The sequence below is a fragment of the Anser cygnoides genome, chromosome 3, assembly GCF_040182565.1.
Source record: "Anser cygnoides isolate HZ-2024a breed goose chromosome 3, Taihu_goose_T2T_genome, whole genome shotgun sequence".
NCBI classification, from domain to species: Eukaryota; Metazoa; Chordata; class Aves; order Anseriformes; family Anatidae; genus Anser; species Anser cygnoides.
Genome location: NC_089875.1, coordinates 32,866,751 through 32,884,140, shown reverse-complemented (window position 1 = coordinate 32,884,140; position 17,390 = coordinate 32,866,751). Strand labels below are relative to the sequence as shown.

The window sequence follows — 17,390 nt, the reverse complement described above, 5'->3', positions numbered from 1 at the left end:
AATTCAATTTTACAATTATGAATTTTGTTCATTTACATGGCTTCATTACCTAAGCTTAAAGAAAAATCTGGGTTCTTATTTCAAACTAAGCTGTGTCTTACTTTATTAAAATTTGGCTTAAATTCCCTTTGACAATAACAGTAGTCACAGACTTTCACTTCTGCAAACATTATAGATGTATATTTAGATGTTATTTGACAAAGTTTCAATGCTAAAAAAATATAATACGTAGCATAATGTTTTAACAAAGGGATTTGACTTTAATAAGTATATTTTTTATAAATATGTACTTAATTGTGCTGAATTTATATTGCTTTTTTGACTGAATTGGAATTCTTATTTATCAAGAATGTATGTTCACTACTCATTATCAAACGTTGCAGAATGTAGGACCATCTCTATGGGTCAGGGACAAGAAGTTCATGCGCGCAAGATCATACAGATGTCAATGCAACAGGTGGGAAAAACTAATGCAAGATAAATTGATTTTCTGTTTTAGCATTCTTTTAAAGCTTTTCTTGCATGTAATCTTTAGTATTTTGCATTTTCACCCTACTATGTGGCATATGTCAGGGTAAACAAGTCTCTTTGAGAGCCTGAGCCTGAAAATATTCCACTGTGGGATACACACGTGACAGTGGAGTCCAAGTGAATACCTTTGCCAGCAGTATTGTTAAGCAGCATTTCAGAAGTAGCACATTCCCTTCTTATCACTATATGGTTATCCAAGGCTAAAAGGACATAGTGTTCTACTGCAAAGTTTTTCAGAACCCACTTTTTTACTTGAGTTCCTTTTTTTTTTTTTTTTTTTCCCCCACTTCCCTATGTTAGCTACCAAGAAGTTGCATAGATTATACTAGATAAAATGGTGAGTGTAAACACAGCTTAAAGCTGTAGATACAGAAGTCTGTGCTGGCTCCTCACATTTTCCTCACATATGTGCTATACAGATCCTCTTGCTCCCCTGCAATTGTTCCTCAGCGATTGATTTTGTTTCTTTGTTTCTTTAATTGTCAATTCTTGTGGTTCTGAATCTCAAGGATATCAGAATGTATTTCAAGGATATTCTTATCCGACATGTTGTAGTGTTGTTTTTTTGTTGTTGTTCTTGATTTTGCTTGTTTGTTTGTTTGTTTCTTTTATGGCATATGATATTCCCAACAGTAAAAATATGAGAAGTGTAAGCAACAGCTCTGGAAAGATGGTAATTGAAAGCTCAGATGCAAAATGAAAGTTACAGTGCAAAAGCAGCACTGTCCAGTCAGCTGAACACTTCAAAGAGTTGTGGACAATGTTCCATATGAAGACATACATACAGCCATAGTTGCCTGTAAGCTCAAAATATCAGGAATTCTGAAGGACTAGAATATCTTTACTAGTTGAAAACAGAAGACTGAAAGAACTAGATTGATACATGAAACAGTTTTTGTATGACCATAAGCAACCATTAGTCCTTACTAAACCAGGAGTACAGCACCGCTTCTAATATTCACCTAAAGAACTCTGAAGTGACTTTTGCTCAGTAAAAGCTTTAATTGGTGACATATTACCTATCCATTATCCAATATATGCTTTCATACCTACAGTGAGAGAGTTCATGAAAAGTTAGATAAAAAGTTCAAGATGGATCCATTATGAGATTTAAAACTTACCTCCTCACAATATATGACATCCATAAGATTCCTTGGCTCTCTGTCCCAACCCATTAGAGTTCTGGAACAGTTCATTTGTCACTTTATTTTTTAATCACAATTAGACGAGGAAATGCAAAAACATTCTTTAGACTTCTGCAGATTTCTGTCCTCTTCATCTTTTAGAATGAAGTGCTTCAGAGCCTTTCTGGGACTGTCTTTCACGCAGGGGAAAAAAAAAAAAAAAAGTCAGGTAGTATTAATTCAGGGAATTCCAATTGCTGTTTTCTGTGAGATACCTTCATTTGAGGGGCAAAAAAAGAAAATCTGTTGCCAGATTATCTTTATTCATGTGAATATTGTGCTTCATTTGAGTTTCTCTAATATAGACGTACATAATACTTGTATACACCCCTTACCGTATACTTTCTAGACATTACTGTGTAATCCAAGGCTCTCTAGCTAATGTGGTCTTTGTTAGGAAAATTGTCTATATTGTATCCCAATAAAATCTCAAGTCCTACCAAATGTTGTAACAGCTGATGTGGAAAGCAACAATACTGTAGATGTACACCACTTTGGAATAAGAGAAAAAAGGAATATCTTCATAGCAGGTAGCATTTTTTATGATGTGAAAATGCACATATGCATCTTTCATATTTCTCTGTGTCTGTATGTCTATAATAGTCATCATCAATATCTAGCTCATTGGAATGGTGAAAACTGGGGCACCACTGCCTTTCTTTGCCTGTGTTTGAAACACAAGGATACTTGCAACAGTACTCCAGTAGGACTACTAGTAACAATTTCTGACCCAAATGCCTTAGTGGTGCACACATTTCACATAAGCAGGAATATATGAACATAAAAATCAATTTTGAAAGGAAAAAAAATAAACAATTTCTGAACATGGAGACAAATATCTGTGTTGGTTTTGTTTTAGGTTTTGTCTTTGTTTTTCTCTGCTTCTGACCAAGCATATATAATATGATTAAGCCTGCTGTGCTGTGAACTGAGCCTGATTCGTTTGGAAATTAGACAAAATTGATTAAAGATCTTCCTTAAAAAAAGGTGGATACATATAAAAGAAGAAAAAAACCCTCTATTCCTCTATTTACTCTTAAAAAAATAATATTCATTAGTTCTCCATAAATATTTCAATTAGATTCGGTTACAAAATGTTATTTATTTGTTTCTAAATGGGTTAAACCAAAATTGCCAATATGAAGTTACAAGCTGTAATGAAATCCACACATCACTGTTTAGAACTGATTAAATAATGCCAATTTTAATATCAAGCTTCTGATTCACTAGGCTTCTAAAGTGATGCTAGAAAAGCTGATTGAATTTAAATTCATGAGCAGACGTGCTGAGAGATAATAATCAAAATAGAGCTTTGATGCAACTGAGAACTGAATAAGATCAAAACTAATATGCAAGAGGTTGAATTTCATAAAAATGTATTCATTACAGATAAACTTATAGTTGAAAAGTTTGGGAGTCTTGTTACAACCTCTCTACCTTTACTACAGATTACGTTATTAACAAGTTGTGCTTTTTTTTTTTTTAATAAGGATGTATTTCTCAGATTTCATCTTTTGGATTGTTAATCACAGTTTGTTGTGTTTTTTTTTGTTTGTTTGTTTTTGTTTTGTTTTGTTTTGTTTTCTAGAAGATGATAGGAATTACTACTTTTTGCCACTAGGTAGCACTGATACTTTACTTAGAACATTTGCTCTGGTTATGCTATTTTCATTGTGATTTTATAGGATGTGAAAATAACTTTTACACTAACTTTTCAATTAATTAATTTATTGGCTTTAACTGTGCCAATATCAAATCAAATCGTGATACACATCTAGGAACCGACCAAAAGTCATGCAACTAAAAAATTACATGCAAGACCAAATTTGATTCTAATACAGCTATTTGTTTTGAATGTTATAAATAAATTGTTATAAATTTTATATGGTAATTGTCGATATTGTTATTTAGGGAGGTTGGGTGTTACTTCAGAATTGTCATCTTGGATTGGATTTCATGAATGAACTACTGGAGACACTTCTTACTGCTGAGATACAGAATGAGACATTTCGAGTTTGGATAACTACTGAACCACATCCTAAATTCCCAATTACACTGCTACAGGTTTGTTCAAATGTTTAGTTTAAGTACCTCATGCCATTGAATTTATTCAGGGTAAGCATGTAAATGAAAAAGAAAGAAACTGTGAGTGGGGTGGGGGCATGAATAAATGAGCTTACTTTACAATACAAATGACACCAAACAGGAATGTTATTTACCAGTAACTGGAAGTTTTTCTCAATTAAAGATGTATTGTGTATGTGTGAATTTACACTAATTCTGTACACACACATTTTTAAGGCTTTATCTGTACCCTTTTTTTGCCCAGCTAGGTGCCTTGTGCACAGGATAATACCTACAGCTACTTTTAGACTCATATTTCCCTGACTGAAACAAAGGATAAAGAGAACAGAACACATATAGACAGCGCATCTCAAAGACCATCAGCTGACAATAAATGACCCGTTTTTCTTTAGCTAAATTATAAATGGTTGTTCTGTAGATCTTAAGGAGATATCAGTCAGTACCAGGAAAATTGCCTAAACTCTTACAAAGTGCGTTTAAGTTACTTATGATTGTTCCTAGCACTCTCACAGCAGATCATAATGCTAGTTAATATCTAGTATAATAGCCGTGTACTGACACTTCTGTGTTCACAGGCACCTTTCCTCTTAAAAACAGTGGGAGTCTTCTTAGTGGTTCCCATTCTCTCTAATTAAAAACAGATACTGTGGTTGATATCTAGGATATGAAGGGAAACATTAGCCTAGATGTGTATGATTTAAGGAAGTGTGAAAAGGGAAAGGAAAAATTCCTTTCTGGAATGAATCTAGGAGATGACCTTCATCAAGAAATGTATGTCATCATGGGAAAACACTGTGTATGGAAGGTAGCTCTCAATAAAAAAGGAAATCCTTCTAAGTCTTCAAGTTTGAGAAGTGGTATATAAACATGTAGTTTGCTAAATGTCACGATAGAGATCTGAGACAGCTGCTAGATGAATCTTCACTGCATTTATTTCAAATGTTTCATTTGTGATATCTTAGTCTGTAGTGACACATTACCTGTTAATATTTTAACATATTCAGGGGTACCAGAAAATGAGTAACTGACAAACCAAAGCTCATCTCTTTCTCAGAAGAAAGGGGAAAATCATTTGCTGTATTATTATTATTATTTTAATTTAAGCAATGTTCATACGTAATTGAACAAGATAGCCTTTGAAATGTGTAAACACTGGTTAGTAAGTGTTCTCATTCAATCCAAAATTCTAGTGTTCATATGCAGATAGGTCCTTGCAAAAGCTCATGTCTCTGAGACAGCTTGCCTGGGCTCTGCAGCCCAGAAATATGACTCTGTGAGATGGAAGTTGAAAAGTCATCCCTTAAAAATAATTTAATTTATTTACCACAAATATAGAGATAGTAAAAGTGCCAGGAGAAGTACGTATTCATGAGTATATTCCTTTAAGATCCTCTCAGAGATAGAAATAGTTCACAAACATGCTTGCATTCAAACCTAGGGCAGCCTGGCATTGACTATCCTTTCAAGTGAATGCAGCAATGTTATGCAGGCTAGTCAGACAAGTACTTACTGTTGGAGCAGAAAAATGCTTATTTTTTGAGTTCCTCCAGCATCTGAAAGTGTCTCATAGAATAGTAATCTGATCATGGTAAGGCTGGTCTGTGTCTGAACTAATAGATTTAAGTATGTCCATGACCATTACCCAGTACTAGAATGCAATAGTCCATAGGAGTACATAGTTAGAACATTCTCTGAAATGAAAACCTGTGGTAACTAGCACTCTTTTAAACAATTTTCAGGCATGGTTTGACAATTAAAATTTTCTAGAAACTATCCCTATTAGGAAGTTTGCATGAAGTTTCATGCAAAAAGGAGCTGTAGCCAAAAGAACTTTGGCAGTGTACTACCACAAATGTGGATTTCATGCCTGCTGACTAGAGTGCCCAGAAACATTCTTGAGCAATCCTAATTTACTGCTGCAGACATAGCCACAGAGTCCAGAGTGAACACAAAGATCTGAACTGAGGAGAGGTAGGATTTCTTTGTATTTATAGTGAGGTCTTGGGAACAGAAATATAACAAAGTTATCATCCCTTCTGCATAGTTGTCTTCCATCATTCAGTCATTGAATTGGAGATAGAGATATGACGACCATATGATGCTTTTTGAAAAGCATGGAAAGTGCTTCCATGTTGTTGATCAAAAATCTTAGAACCATGGACACCTGTCAGTGATGACTCTGAATGACATAAACGGAAAGTCCATGTTCAAAATCTTAAAGTATATCACAAGGTTTTGAGGACTAATGTAATGTGTACTCCTTTTATGTGGTAAAACTGTCAAATTTGTATCTACAATGATTCAACTATTTCTATTGTATCTTTTATTTATGACTAATAGCTGTGACATTTTTATATGTTGCTGGTTTTGTTTCAGGAAATAAATCCAATTCTTTTATTATTTTTAAAATTTTTTTTACATAACAGATTGCTCTGAAGTTCACAAATGAACCTCCTCAAGGTGTACGTGCTGGTTTAAAAAGAACATTTTCTGGAATTAATCAGGATCTGTTAGATGTTAGCAATTTGCCTATGTGGAAACCTTTACTTTATACTGTAGCTTTTCTGCACTCTACTGTTCAGGTATTTCTTATAATGTTTGCAAATAAAGGCGTGATTTAGGGATTCACTTTAACAAAGTTTCTCTATGGAAAATGTGTGTTCTGATATTTATTGTAGCAGCATGTTGCAGGGCTAGACCTTTAATTTCTATCATCTGTATTTTGAGATAATTTATTCTCTTAATTGTCTTTTAAATTTTATATAATTTTCATACTATGGGTATTTAGAATAAGGATTTTTCTCATCTAATTTTAGCTATCCAAAAGTTAGTTGTCTAAGTGAATAAACTCTCTCTGTAGGTAATAGAAATAGATAAGCACCCCAAAGCAGCAAATCAGCTTATATGCCTTGGTGGCTGTCTATAAAAATGAGAACAATTTTGTGGAGATATATCACTTTTTTCGGTCCATTGATTTTAAAGGCAGTTCATAGGCCTAGCTTAGAGTAGCTCTCTACCTTCTAGATGCCTAAAATTAAATAAAATTCTATTGTTTACTGTCTTGTTTTTATCTTATTTTTTGTGACATTTTCTACACTAATATGAATGTGAGCACAATGGTGTGCATATTTTGTATGTTAAAGATATATAACTTTTGAGATCACAATAAATACCAGATGTTTAAGCACTCTGAATATACCTTATTTTAAGCAAAGATCTCAAAATAGATTTAAACAGTATTTAATCCTAAGATTCTATTTAGCTGCTTGTATTTTCAGTGCAGCAAAGACTGAAAGAGAATGGCCTTTTGTAAGAAGATTCCTATTAAGATACAATATTTTGCATTATTTTCTTCTTTCTACCTTTTATAAACACCGAGAAAGTTGTTCTGTGTACCATCTCCTAATTATAGTGTTCTTGTGGAAGGAGAAGACCTAAGTTTATTCAATCATCAATACTTTCAAAAAATATTATAGCCATTCTTTTGCTCTGAAAATTTATTTCGGATTGTTAATCAGTAAGTAATATATACATTGCCCTGACTTTAAACTGACCAGTTCCTAATATCCTTTGGTGACAAGATCGGTATGATAAATAGAGCTTAAGAAGTAATTCAGAGAATTTGGCAGAAAATCGTTATACCTTTCTGCAGGGTATTATTGGTTAAAGCTGTCTCATTTGCTTATAAACAATACTTGATTTAGGAAAAATAAAAGGTCTTTTTTATTTCTTTCCTATTCTAGTTCTTTTTCAAATATTGTAACTAAATGCTACTTAACAATAGCAATGACTGTAAGTCATTGTTGACCTGGTTATTTAAAATCTAATAAATATGCTATCGCTCTAGTTAATTTTAGAATATTAGTATTACTCTGTTTATTCATTTAATAAATGTCAGCACTATTCATCAATTTAATTCTTAACTTCATGGAGTAATTTTTTCTACATTCTGAAAAAATTCATTGAGTGAGGTAACTTGAGTGATTAAAATAAAGTGACAAATCTAGTAGCTTTGGTTGTTTAAAATGTCTTTGAGCTGCAGATTACATTCACATTCTTTTATAGTCAACTTTTTCTGTTGCTACTAGCATTATAATTTTAAATTCAAATATGTACATAATGAAAAATGCAGTGGTGGCAGCTTTAGTAAAGTAAATAAAGTTTTGAATTTTGAAAGACATATTAAAACTATACAGTGAACCAATGAAAACAAAAAGGGCAACCTAGAAACCTTTGAATAGCTGAGCATTAATACATGAATTTGAACACTATCATTAGTAGAAAGTATATGTAGGAAAAAAATGAAAGACAGTAGAGAAGATAGAATTGTTGAATGTGCTGAAAATGCAGAGATTCAGCATTTTCTTTAGTTAATTACTTAGTATAAAAATCTTAGTATAAAAATTACTTAGTATAAAAAGCCCACATAGACATGAGACATTTCAGACCTATGACTTATACATTGATTAGTAAAGGTAATTTACATTGAAAGTAAATAACTATTCTGTTGTTTTTTCTATAAATTTTTAGTGCCAAGGTGTAACTCAATATCATGTGGTTTATTACTGATAGCTGTTTCCTAGGCTCTTTCTTCAGTTCAATTTTTTATTCCAATTGAACTTTAATAATGAAACTAAATGATACATTATTTTATAAACATATTTGCTTTTAAATATATTCCTAAGGAACGACGAAAGTTTGGGCCTTTGGGTTGGAACATTCCCTATGAATTTAACTCAGCAGACTTTACAGCCAGCGTTCAGTTTATACAAAATCACCTAGATGAATGTGACATCAAGAAGGTGAATACTACACTTTGCATAAATCTTATTTAATTGCTTTATACAGCCTCTGTAATTATTTTTCTTCCTTTTTCTGTTCATCTCTATTCTTTCAGCACAGCTAGGAATGATCAAAATTTCATTTTTTTTTGTATCATCCATGTTAAAAAAAAATGCAATAGTTAAGAACTTCAGAATCTGATCTTGTGTTTTCAGTACCGTATCCAAAATGACAGTAAGTCCATACAAGATCTGTTTTGGAAAGGGAGCTGAAATATTCACAGTTTTTAACAAAGCCACTCAAACTTCTCTGTGGCTGCCAGTTGAGCTTCTACTGTTTCACAGGAATAATGTAGAAGAATAGCCATTTCTTGCAAAGTAGCACTTTGATGATAAAGTAACATGAGAAACTGCTGGGAGGGTGTGCATGTATGGAAAGGAGGAACAGAGAAGAAGAAAAGCAGTAGCAACTGAGAGTGATTTCACATCACACAAGAAATAGTGGGATATATTTCCTGTAGCAGGATCAAGCCCAACTCTAGTTTAAAATTTCAGAGCTGAACTCAGGAAATACATTAGAAATCAAGGATTATTTCGTCTTCCAAATATAATCTTTTCATTTTATATTTTAGAGCCCGATGAACTCCAGATAATATCCAAATTACAGATGATATCCAAATCCCTACTACTTACATGTTGTAACTACAGTCTTTTATTTACTTTACTTGCATCCAGGGAATATCATGGAACACAGTACGCTACATGATTGGAGAAGTGCAATATGGAGGCCGAGTCACAGATGACTTTGATAAGCGTCTTCTTAATTGCTTTGCAAGGGTGAGAGACCTTGAAAATACAGCTATTAGTCATTTTTATTGGTAGTTGCAATACAGAAATCAGAAGACCATCTTTCTGCTGAATACACACTTCTTCACCAGCCTATAAGACCCTTCAGAGTAAAATGAATTTTTCAAAACATCATTCATTGCCAATGAAGTTCTTCCCCTTGATTTCTCTTTAGTATGTAGCAGAAATTATTAAAAAGACATAACTAGAACTCAGAAGACATAATGTGATTTACTCACGTATTCAAGTAAAGATGGATGTAGTAGCTAAAGCAAGAACACTTATTCTCCAAAACTGAAATTAAAAACTCCAAATGGTAAAGCAATTTTGTGCTTTTTTCTCTGGATTTTGTGCAGGTGTGGTTTAATGAAAAGATGTTTGACAGCACTTTCTGTTTTTACACTGGATATAAAATTCCAGTGTGCAAAACCCTGGGCCAGTATTTTGAATACATCCAGTCACTCCCTGCCATGGATAGCCCAAAGGTCTTTGGTCTGCATCCTAATGCGGATATTACGTAAGTAGTTCTCAATACATTGAAACCAATGACTCTTTATTTTAGTATTTGGAAAAAAAATCCCTCTGAAATATGTAAGTATATTTTTCATAGCAAATATATGATTCATGTGAATTTCATTGTTGAGATGGAACAATTTATGTGCATGCACATGATTAAGAATGCAGTATCTTCAGCTACATTTTATATGTTCTTTTAAAGTAGTCATGCTTATTACTTACTCATGGTTTTAGTGGTACGTGTTTTTGTTTTTAAATATGAAAGCATTATAAAACATTTATAATGCCTCATCATTCTTACATTCAGAAGCAGAAATTATATCCTCTGAGAAGAAAACTGACAGTAGGGTTTCTTCTATTTTTCCAATTTATAGTATTATATTTGCATTCACAGTTTATGTTGAAATGTGCAGTATCTGGCTTGTGTAGTCTTATACTATCTCCAAAGCTAAGATACTTTAGAGTTCACTTGTTCTACCCTGTGGAATAATCCTTGGTTTCATTTCTTATATAATCATGTATGACAAAGTAATTGGAGGAGATGGGTGTCAGATGAAGGTTGAAAAGTAAAACTGGCATGTAAAATTATGCTTTGAGTCAGAATAAATTTATGTTCTGAGTCAGACTAGGGCTGTACGTTCCTAACGTAGCTGATTCCATAGGGCAAAAGTAGCAATGCTGTCACTGCAATACCAACACACATGCTTTGTTTTCTTTCTTACTGCCTCGCAGATCTGTGCCACTAGATAGCAGTACTTTTGTTATAATGCTGTAATTCTGCTTGTGTTGAAGGACTGGCATGGTCTACTATCTTTTACCGTCAAATGCAACACTTTTTTTGTGTTGACTCAGGACATAAATTTCCATTAGCACTGCCCATACTGTACTATGAAATAGAAGGTTTTAATCTCCAGTGTTGTAAATCTAGCATTTTTTACCATTAACCCTGAAATACCTCAAGGCAGAATGAATTTTCTAATTAATGAAGGGGAAGCTTGTAGATTTATGCCTCCACCTTTTCCTTCTTTTGCATTCCACTTTTAAGAAGTAACTAAATGAAGGAAATAATCTTCCTTTTTACAGAACCAGAATCCCTAGAAATCATATGATAAGTTGTTCTGCTGTCTCATTTTCTCAGAGGTTGAGAAGCAGCCTGTGGAACTCACTGTTTTTCTAATTCAGAGCTAAGCAGAAGGAAAAGATTATAACAGAATGGGTAGACAGCAGATCACATTCTTTATGATCACACAAAGCCAAATGTTGTTCACAATGTGTTTGGCTTGGTGCAGGAAACAAAGGAAAACAATTCCTGTTGGGAGTTTCAAATTAAGCTGGTGACACTGTATTATTTCTCTGCACTTTCAGTTTTTGTGTTCTACCAAATATACATTTTAACTATTAAAAACCCCTCTGTAATTTATAACATATATCTTGTCCTCTTAGATATCAAAGTAACACAGCAGCTGATGTTCTAGATACTATTACCAACATTCAGCCTAAAGAAAGCGGTGCAGGACCTGGAGAAACTCGTGAAGCTATTGTCTATCATTTAGCTGAAGACATGCTAGAGAAACTTCCTCCAGATTACATACCTCATGAGGCAAGCTAATCTTAACTATTTTCTTACCATTCTCTCTCCATTGAGTTTCCACATAAGACATTCCCCTTCCCCACCTCCCCCCCCCCCAAAAAAAGTATTTATAATTCATTAAAGATCATATACCTCTTAACAGATTCAAGCTAGGAACTTACACCTTTATCTCTATCACTGTGAACAGATATGAAGCTTATTTTTTTATTATTACTTTAAAACAAGACATCTAGCACTGATCATGGAGAAATGTCTGGAGACTGTTCTTGCCACAGCTGTATGTGAAAATACAAAAAAAAAAAAAAAAAAATCAGTCTTGTGATGGCAGTCTCCGGGGCCTTCTGGGTAAAATCTTATTCTATCACAATCATGAATAATCAGGTAATATCAGACAAAAAATACAAATAAAAATATAAACTGCAACAGTTTGAAGGCAGAAAATTTTATGTGAATAATTCAAATTACAAGTCTACAATTTGCTTATCTCAAACAAAGTTAGTTAAGCCGTTATATATGAGAACCGTATTTCAGCATATCATATTTAACTAAATTCATTCTTCTGGGCTCCTATATTTTAGGTAAAAGCTCGTTTAATTAAAATGGGACACCTCAACTCGATGAATATTTTTCTTCGTCAAGAAATTGACCGAATGCAAAAGGTGATCACAATACTCCGCAACAGTTTGAATGATCTTAAGTTAGCCATAGAAGGGACTATTATTATGAGTGAGGCAAGTATAAAGTTATTTACTATGTATAGCATACTTTATTTTAAATTATTACCTTGATGTCTTTAGGTCATTTATTATAATTTCACTCCTTCAGAATTTGAGAGATGCATTGGATAATATGTACAATGCTCGAATTCCTCAAGTATGGAAAAGAGTATCTTGGGATTCTTCAACACTTGGCTTCTGGTTTACTGAACTTTTGGAAAGAAATACTCAATTCTCTACTTGGATATTTGAAGGCAGACCAAATGTGTTTTGGATGACTGGATTCTTTAATCCACAAGGTAGGGTACTAAAAGGACTTGAGTAATAATTTATTGTATTTTATCATAACTTAATGGTTTTTACCAGGTATCTACTTTAATGTTAGACCTAGAAAAAAAAAGTTTTCATCACTGTCAGAATACGTTATAGAAGACAAGATGATAAATGGGTTCAAAGAAGAGATTAGACAAAGTCATGGGAAAATGGTCCTATGGTAGATATAAACATGATTGTCCAAACTTAACCTTCAAACTGGGAGGTCCCAAAGCTCCAGATTGCCAGAATCTAGAAGAACACAGAAGGGAAAGGATTTGTGTGTTATTTTGCCTGCTCTAATAATATTTCATTAAGCATCCTCCTTTGTCTAGAGTCAGAGACAGGATGCTTGTATAGATGGTCTTCTGGGCTGATCCATAAACACAGTTTTTATATTACAAGAAGAAAAACATATAGTTAACAAATGAAGTGCCTTATCTTGTTGGCATATAGTAGCAACTGATGATATGGCTTCTAATGAAAATACAATTTTCCTGCTTTTTCTGTGGCTTCAAACTGTTTTTCCAATTCCAAACTCCAAGTTGCAAGCATGGAAGAGCTTTAGTCTAGAGCATTGTGTTGTTTATATACTGTGCAATAGCAACATGCAATTATACCAGAATTATCTCTTTCACAGAGAATCATCAACCTGTCATTTTCACAGTGTCTTTGTTTAATGAAAGATTTGTTCAAATTCATTGAAGGTATACTGCAAAGTACAAGTAAACATGATCTATCATCTGTTATAACTTGATATATTTATTGTTTTATTGGGAGGAAGAAAAATTATAACCATCTCCATTGTTAATAAAGAACACTACCTTATTGGATGTATGTTTGTAGAAGAATCTCATTTAGCCTACACAGCTACCCATACAAATTCTCATGGGAAACTTCTCCCATGTAACAGCTATGATTTATATATATATATATATATATACATATATATATACATATATATATATATTAGGATTAACCTCTGAAATCCTTGACTATTTTATGAGTTATCTTCACTTTGGAGTGTTTCTATTCTATAACTTTCCTATGACTAGCACTGTAAAAATACTAATATTCAAGCAACTCTTATTTTTCTCTCAGAAACAGTTGAGGTGCCTGGAGGGCATTCAAATTATTGTTAAAAGATGGTTTCAAGATGCCAGGCAAAACATCATTCCATTTGTATCATAAATAACATAGCTGGTAATAGTACTGATCTCCAGGGGTTCAAGAGCACCACTCACAGTGGTATAAAAGATGATAGTGGAAGAGATTATTTTGATCAAAGAAAATATTTAACCTAAGAACAAACAAATCGGAAACACGAATAGTCTTGAACTTGACAATTGCTTAAACTTCAGTGATCTGAAAAACTAGTTCTGTAAATGGAGAAAGTAGTCCACTAAGTATAAAAGGTGCACGATAGGATAAGAGGGGGGTAAATATACTTACTGTGTTAATAATAATGCTCACCAGGAAATTCTGAGTAAATCAAATCACAAAGTAAAGTTTACAAATTGACTAGTGTGAGGCAATTCAGCAATTGGACTACCTTGTGCTGCCATTGCAGGTAAATCTAGACTGATTGCACTGGTGAATCAAGATCTAAATCTACCATGGAATTGGCAAATACATTAAAATGTTAAAACCTGAGAAGTATATTTTATCAGTTTATTGGAAAAATCTCTCTATATAGCATTATGAAGTATCACTAATAATTGTATTTAAAATCTGTTGTGATGTTTTAGCAAGTATCAGTTTTTGTCTTCTATAAATTATAATTATTAAGAGAGAGCGGATGTTTCTAGTGATGCAATATTCCATTTAATAAACATGGCACTTGAACAGGCTTATAAATGATCATTTTTCATATATTAGTGAAGGTATTATTCATTTTAGTGAAATTTAGAAGCCTAGATCAAACTGTTTTATTTGTATAAGAATATATAGCAGTTGAAGAAATGAATACGTGTTCATTTCACATGCTACGTTAATGATGTTTACAACACATGAATATCAGTTGTGACACAGCTGCTATTTGACTTTCTCCTAATTGGGATGTTAAACCACCTCTTACATCTGGAAATGCTATCTTCCACTGCATGACCCTGTCCTTTCATGATTTCCCTCCTGGTTTGTCAGTATGTCATTCGGTGGTTTCTCCCCTATGTATATGCTCATCAGCCCACAAAACGCTAGTCTTCCTTTCCTTTATGCACAATCAAGGAGGAACTGATGACATTTCATCTTTAAGTCTTCATAGCAACCACTCTCAAGTATGCAGTTCTCTGTTGTTAACATTTTTCCCTTTCCCTCAGTCTCTGATAACTCCTAGTGCTACTTCCTCCAGCAGCATAAAATAGCAGCTGTTTTTTTGTTTGTTTGTTTGTTTCTGTGGCTGCATTGTCATCTTCTGAGACACTTGTAACAAGTACCTCGACACCCAAAGTTCCTTGCTGCCCATTTATGTCATCTTATGCTTATACTGTTCAGTCCTTCACCTCTCAAACCTTTTTCATCACAAAACTCTGTAAAGTCTATTCAAAATAATACATTGAAAATCACTTTACTGCTTATGTCATCTACCTTCATTTCTGCCTAAGACTCCCTTTTCTTCACTTAAAAACAAACAAACAAATAAAAAACCTCCTTTATAAGCCCTGCCTTGTTTAGATTCCCTAAGCATAGTCATTTTTATTATCACTTCAGACACACCTTCTGTTTTCCATCACTGAAATTTTGCATCAGTTAAAATTATCTTCCTACTTCTTCCATAAAAAAAACCTTTTTCCTAAGTTGCTTTTGCATAAATATCACCTCACATAATTAATACCTTACCTGCCTTCAGCTTCTTTCTTGAAGCACAGATCTACTATGTATCCCGTAGTTGATTCTGTAATAATATATAAGCCGGTATCCTGAGAAAACTTTTAAGCCACTTAATTGTTCAGTTAACAAAAAATATATCTGATGTGTCATTTAAAAAAATATTTCTCAGTGCAATGCCTTCTATGGGGCCAAAATAGGAACAAGAAAGTGGCAAAGCAAAGTTTGCTATCATTAGTCAAGGCGCATGGTTTCATGAGAACTCTGAATATCTGCCTAGTAACATTGAGTGCAGAACAGTGCAGATAATGAGCAAGATTTTTATTTTTTTGTCATGGGAGTATATACTAAATCTGTGGCTTAATTTTTCAAGGATTCCTGACAGCAATGAGACAAGAAGCAACTCGAGCACATAAAAGCTGGGCTTTAGATACAGTTACTATACATAATGAAGTGCTAAAGCAAAACAAAGAAGAAATCACAGCACCTCCTTCTGTATGTATGACATGCAAAGATATTTTAGTATTCATTTCAGTATTTAATTTGTCATTCGGTCATTTGGGATTGCTAGAGGAAAAAGTCACTATTGTCTTCAGCTCTTTTTTTTTTTTTACTCAGCTTAGAAGATAAATAATTATAGAAATTTTGTTTTGTATTTTGCATTTATAAAATTATTTTAAGAAGCATTTCTAATCTTCATCTATGGAAGAAGATGCATGGATTTACTGAATATATAATAAACTTTACATCAAATTACATACTGTATAGGCTTTATTAAACAAGCTTTATAGTCACAGAGTAGCATTACCTTCTGAAAAAGATAGATATAATTTTACAGGTTGGAAAGATCCAACACCAGATACTTTATTGTAGAAATTATATTAATTTTAATGGCTTAAGCCAATTAACCATTTTACAAAGCAGATGTTTTCTTTTGTGTGACATATCTGCTTACTCTCCCTACAGGAAGGAGTATACATTTATGGGCTATACTTGGAAGGAGCAGGCTGGGACAGAAGAAATAGTAAACTCATTGAGTCTACACCAAAGGTTCTTTTTGCCCAGCTGCCTGTGGTACATGTATTTGCAATTAATACAACTGGTCCTAAGGATCCCAAGCTTTATGTTTGCCCTGTTTACAAGAAGCCCAGCAGGACAGATCTGAACTACATTACAGTGATCTATTTGAGAACAATAGTATCTCCAGACCACTGGATATTGAGGGGAGTGGCTCTCCTATGTGACATCAAGTAAACTGTTTTTCATACCATAACAGAAACAAAACATACAGCATATGTAGCCAGTTATGTGTGTAATTCTGCTTTTTTATTTCATGGCCATTAGTCATTATATTAAAACTTTCAGCATTGGCTTATGGATTTTTTTTCCCCTTTGATAGTTCTAAAATAAGTAAGTTAACTGATTGTAATCTTTGATGTTTCCATTATATTAATTAAAAAAAATACTGGCTTAAATAATACACAATGTAAAATAAGACATTGTTAAACTTCAATAGACAAAATCTTAGCTTCTTTGCATCTTCTTATATACAGTTTTTAGCTTGCATATCAAGAAAATATAACGACAACAGAAGACAGTATAAGGCGTAATAAAATTTAGCTTCTCCCAGATACAAGTCCTTAAGTATTTCTGGATTGAGCATGGCACATAGATGATTTTCTTTGACTCATGTTTTTTGTTTGGGATTTTTCAGAGTTCACTTGTTTTCATTAAACTATATAGATTATGCAAAACTACACCAAGAATGTTCATCTCTGCAGTATCTCACACAAGCCAGGAAGATCTGTTCCATTTAGCAGTGTGGGAATATAGCTACAGAAGTAGAACAGTACCAACTATTTAATTTGGATGCTTTTGTAATTATAATAGTGAAACAATTTATATACAACTATTTTCCTGCATTTCATCTTAGCTCTTAAACATAGGCTTGAAATCCTTAGAGTGGCTATCACAACGTTTCCTGATAAACCTGATGAATATA

At 33.3% G+C, this 17,390-nt stretch overlaps 1 protein-coding gene across 5 annotated transcripts in view; it reads left to right on the top strand.

Moving 5' to 3' along the window:
• DNAH8 (dynein axonemal heavy chain 8) overlaps positions 1-17,386 on the top strand; it is a 138,602-nt gene extending 121,216 nt beyond the window's left edge. For all 5 annotated transcript variants that reach the window (XM_013171043.3, XM_013171041.3, XM_013171038.3 and 2 more), the window contains 11 exons: positions 384-457; positions 3,627-3,779; positions 6,227-6,382; positions 8,486-8,602; positions 9,317-9,418; positions 9,784-9,944; positions 11,387-11,543; positions 12,113-12,265; positions 12,360-12,549; positions 15,762-15,883; positions 16,355-17,386. In XM_013171043.3, the coding sequence (XP_013026497.3) occupies positions 384-457; positions 3,627-3,779; positions 6,227-6,382; positions 8,486-8,602; positions 9,317-9,418; positions 9,784-9,944; positions 11,387-11,543; positions 12,113-12,265; positions 12,360-12,549; positions 15,762-15,883; positions 16,355-16,642 (1,673 nt within the window). In that variant the 3' untranslated portion in view covers positions 16,643-17,386. The remainder of the gene's footprint in view (positions 1-383; positions 458-3,626; positions 3,780-6,226; positions 6,383-8,485; positions 8,603-9,316; positions 9,419-9,783; positions 9,945-11,386; positions 11,544-12,112; positions 12,266-12,359; positions 12,550-15,761; positions 15,884-16,354) is intronic.
• The last annotated feature ends 4 nt before the right edge of the window (positions 17,387-17,390 follow it).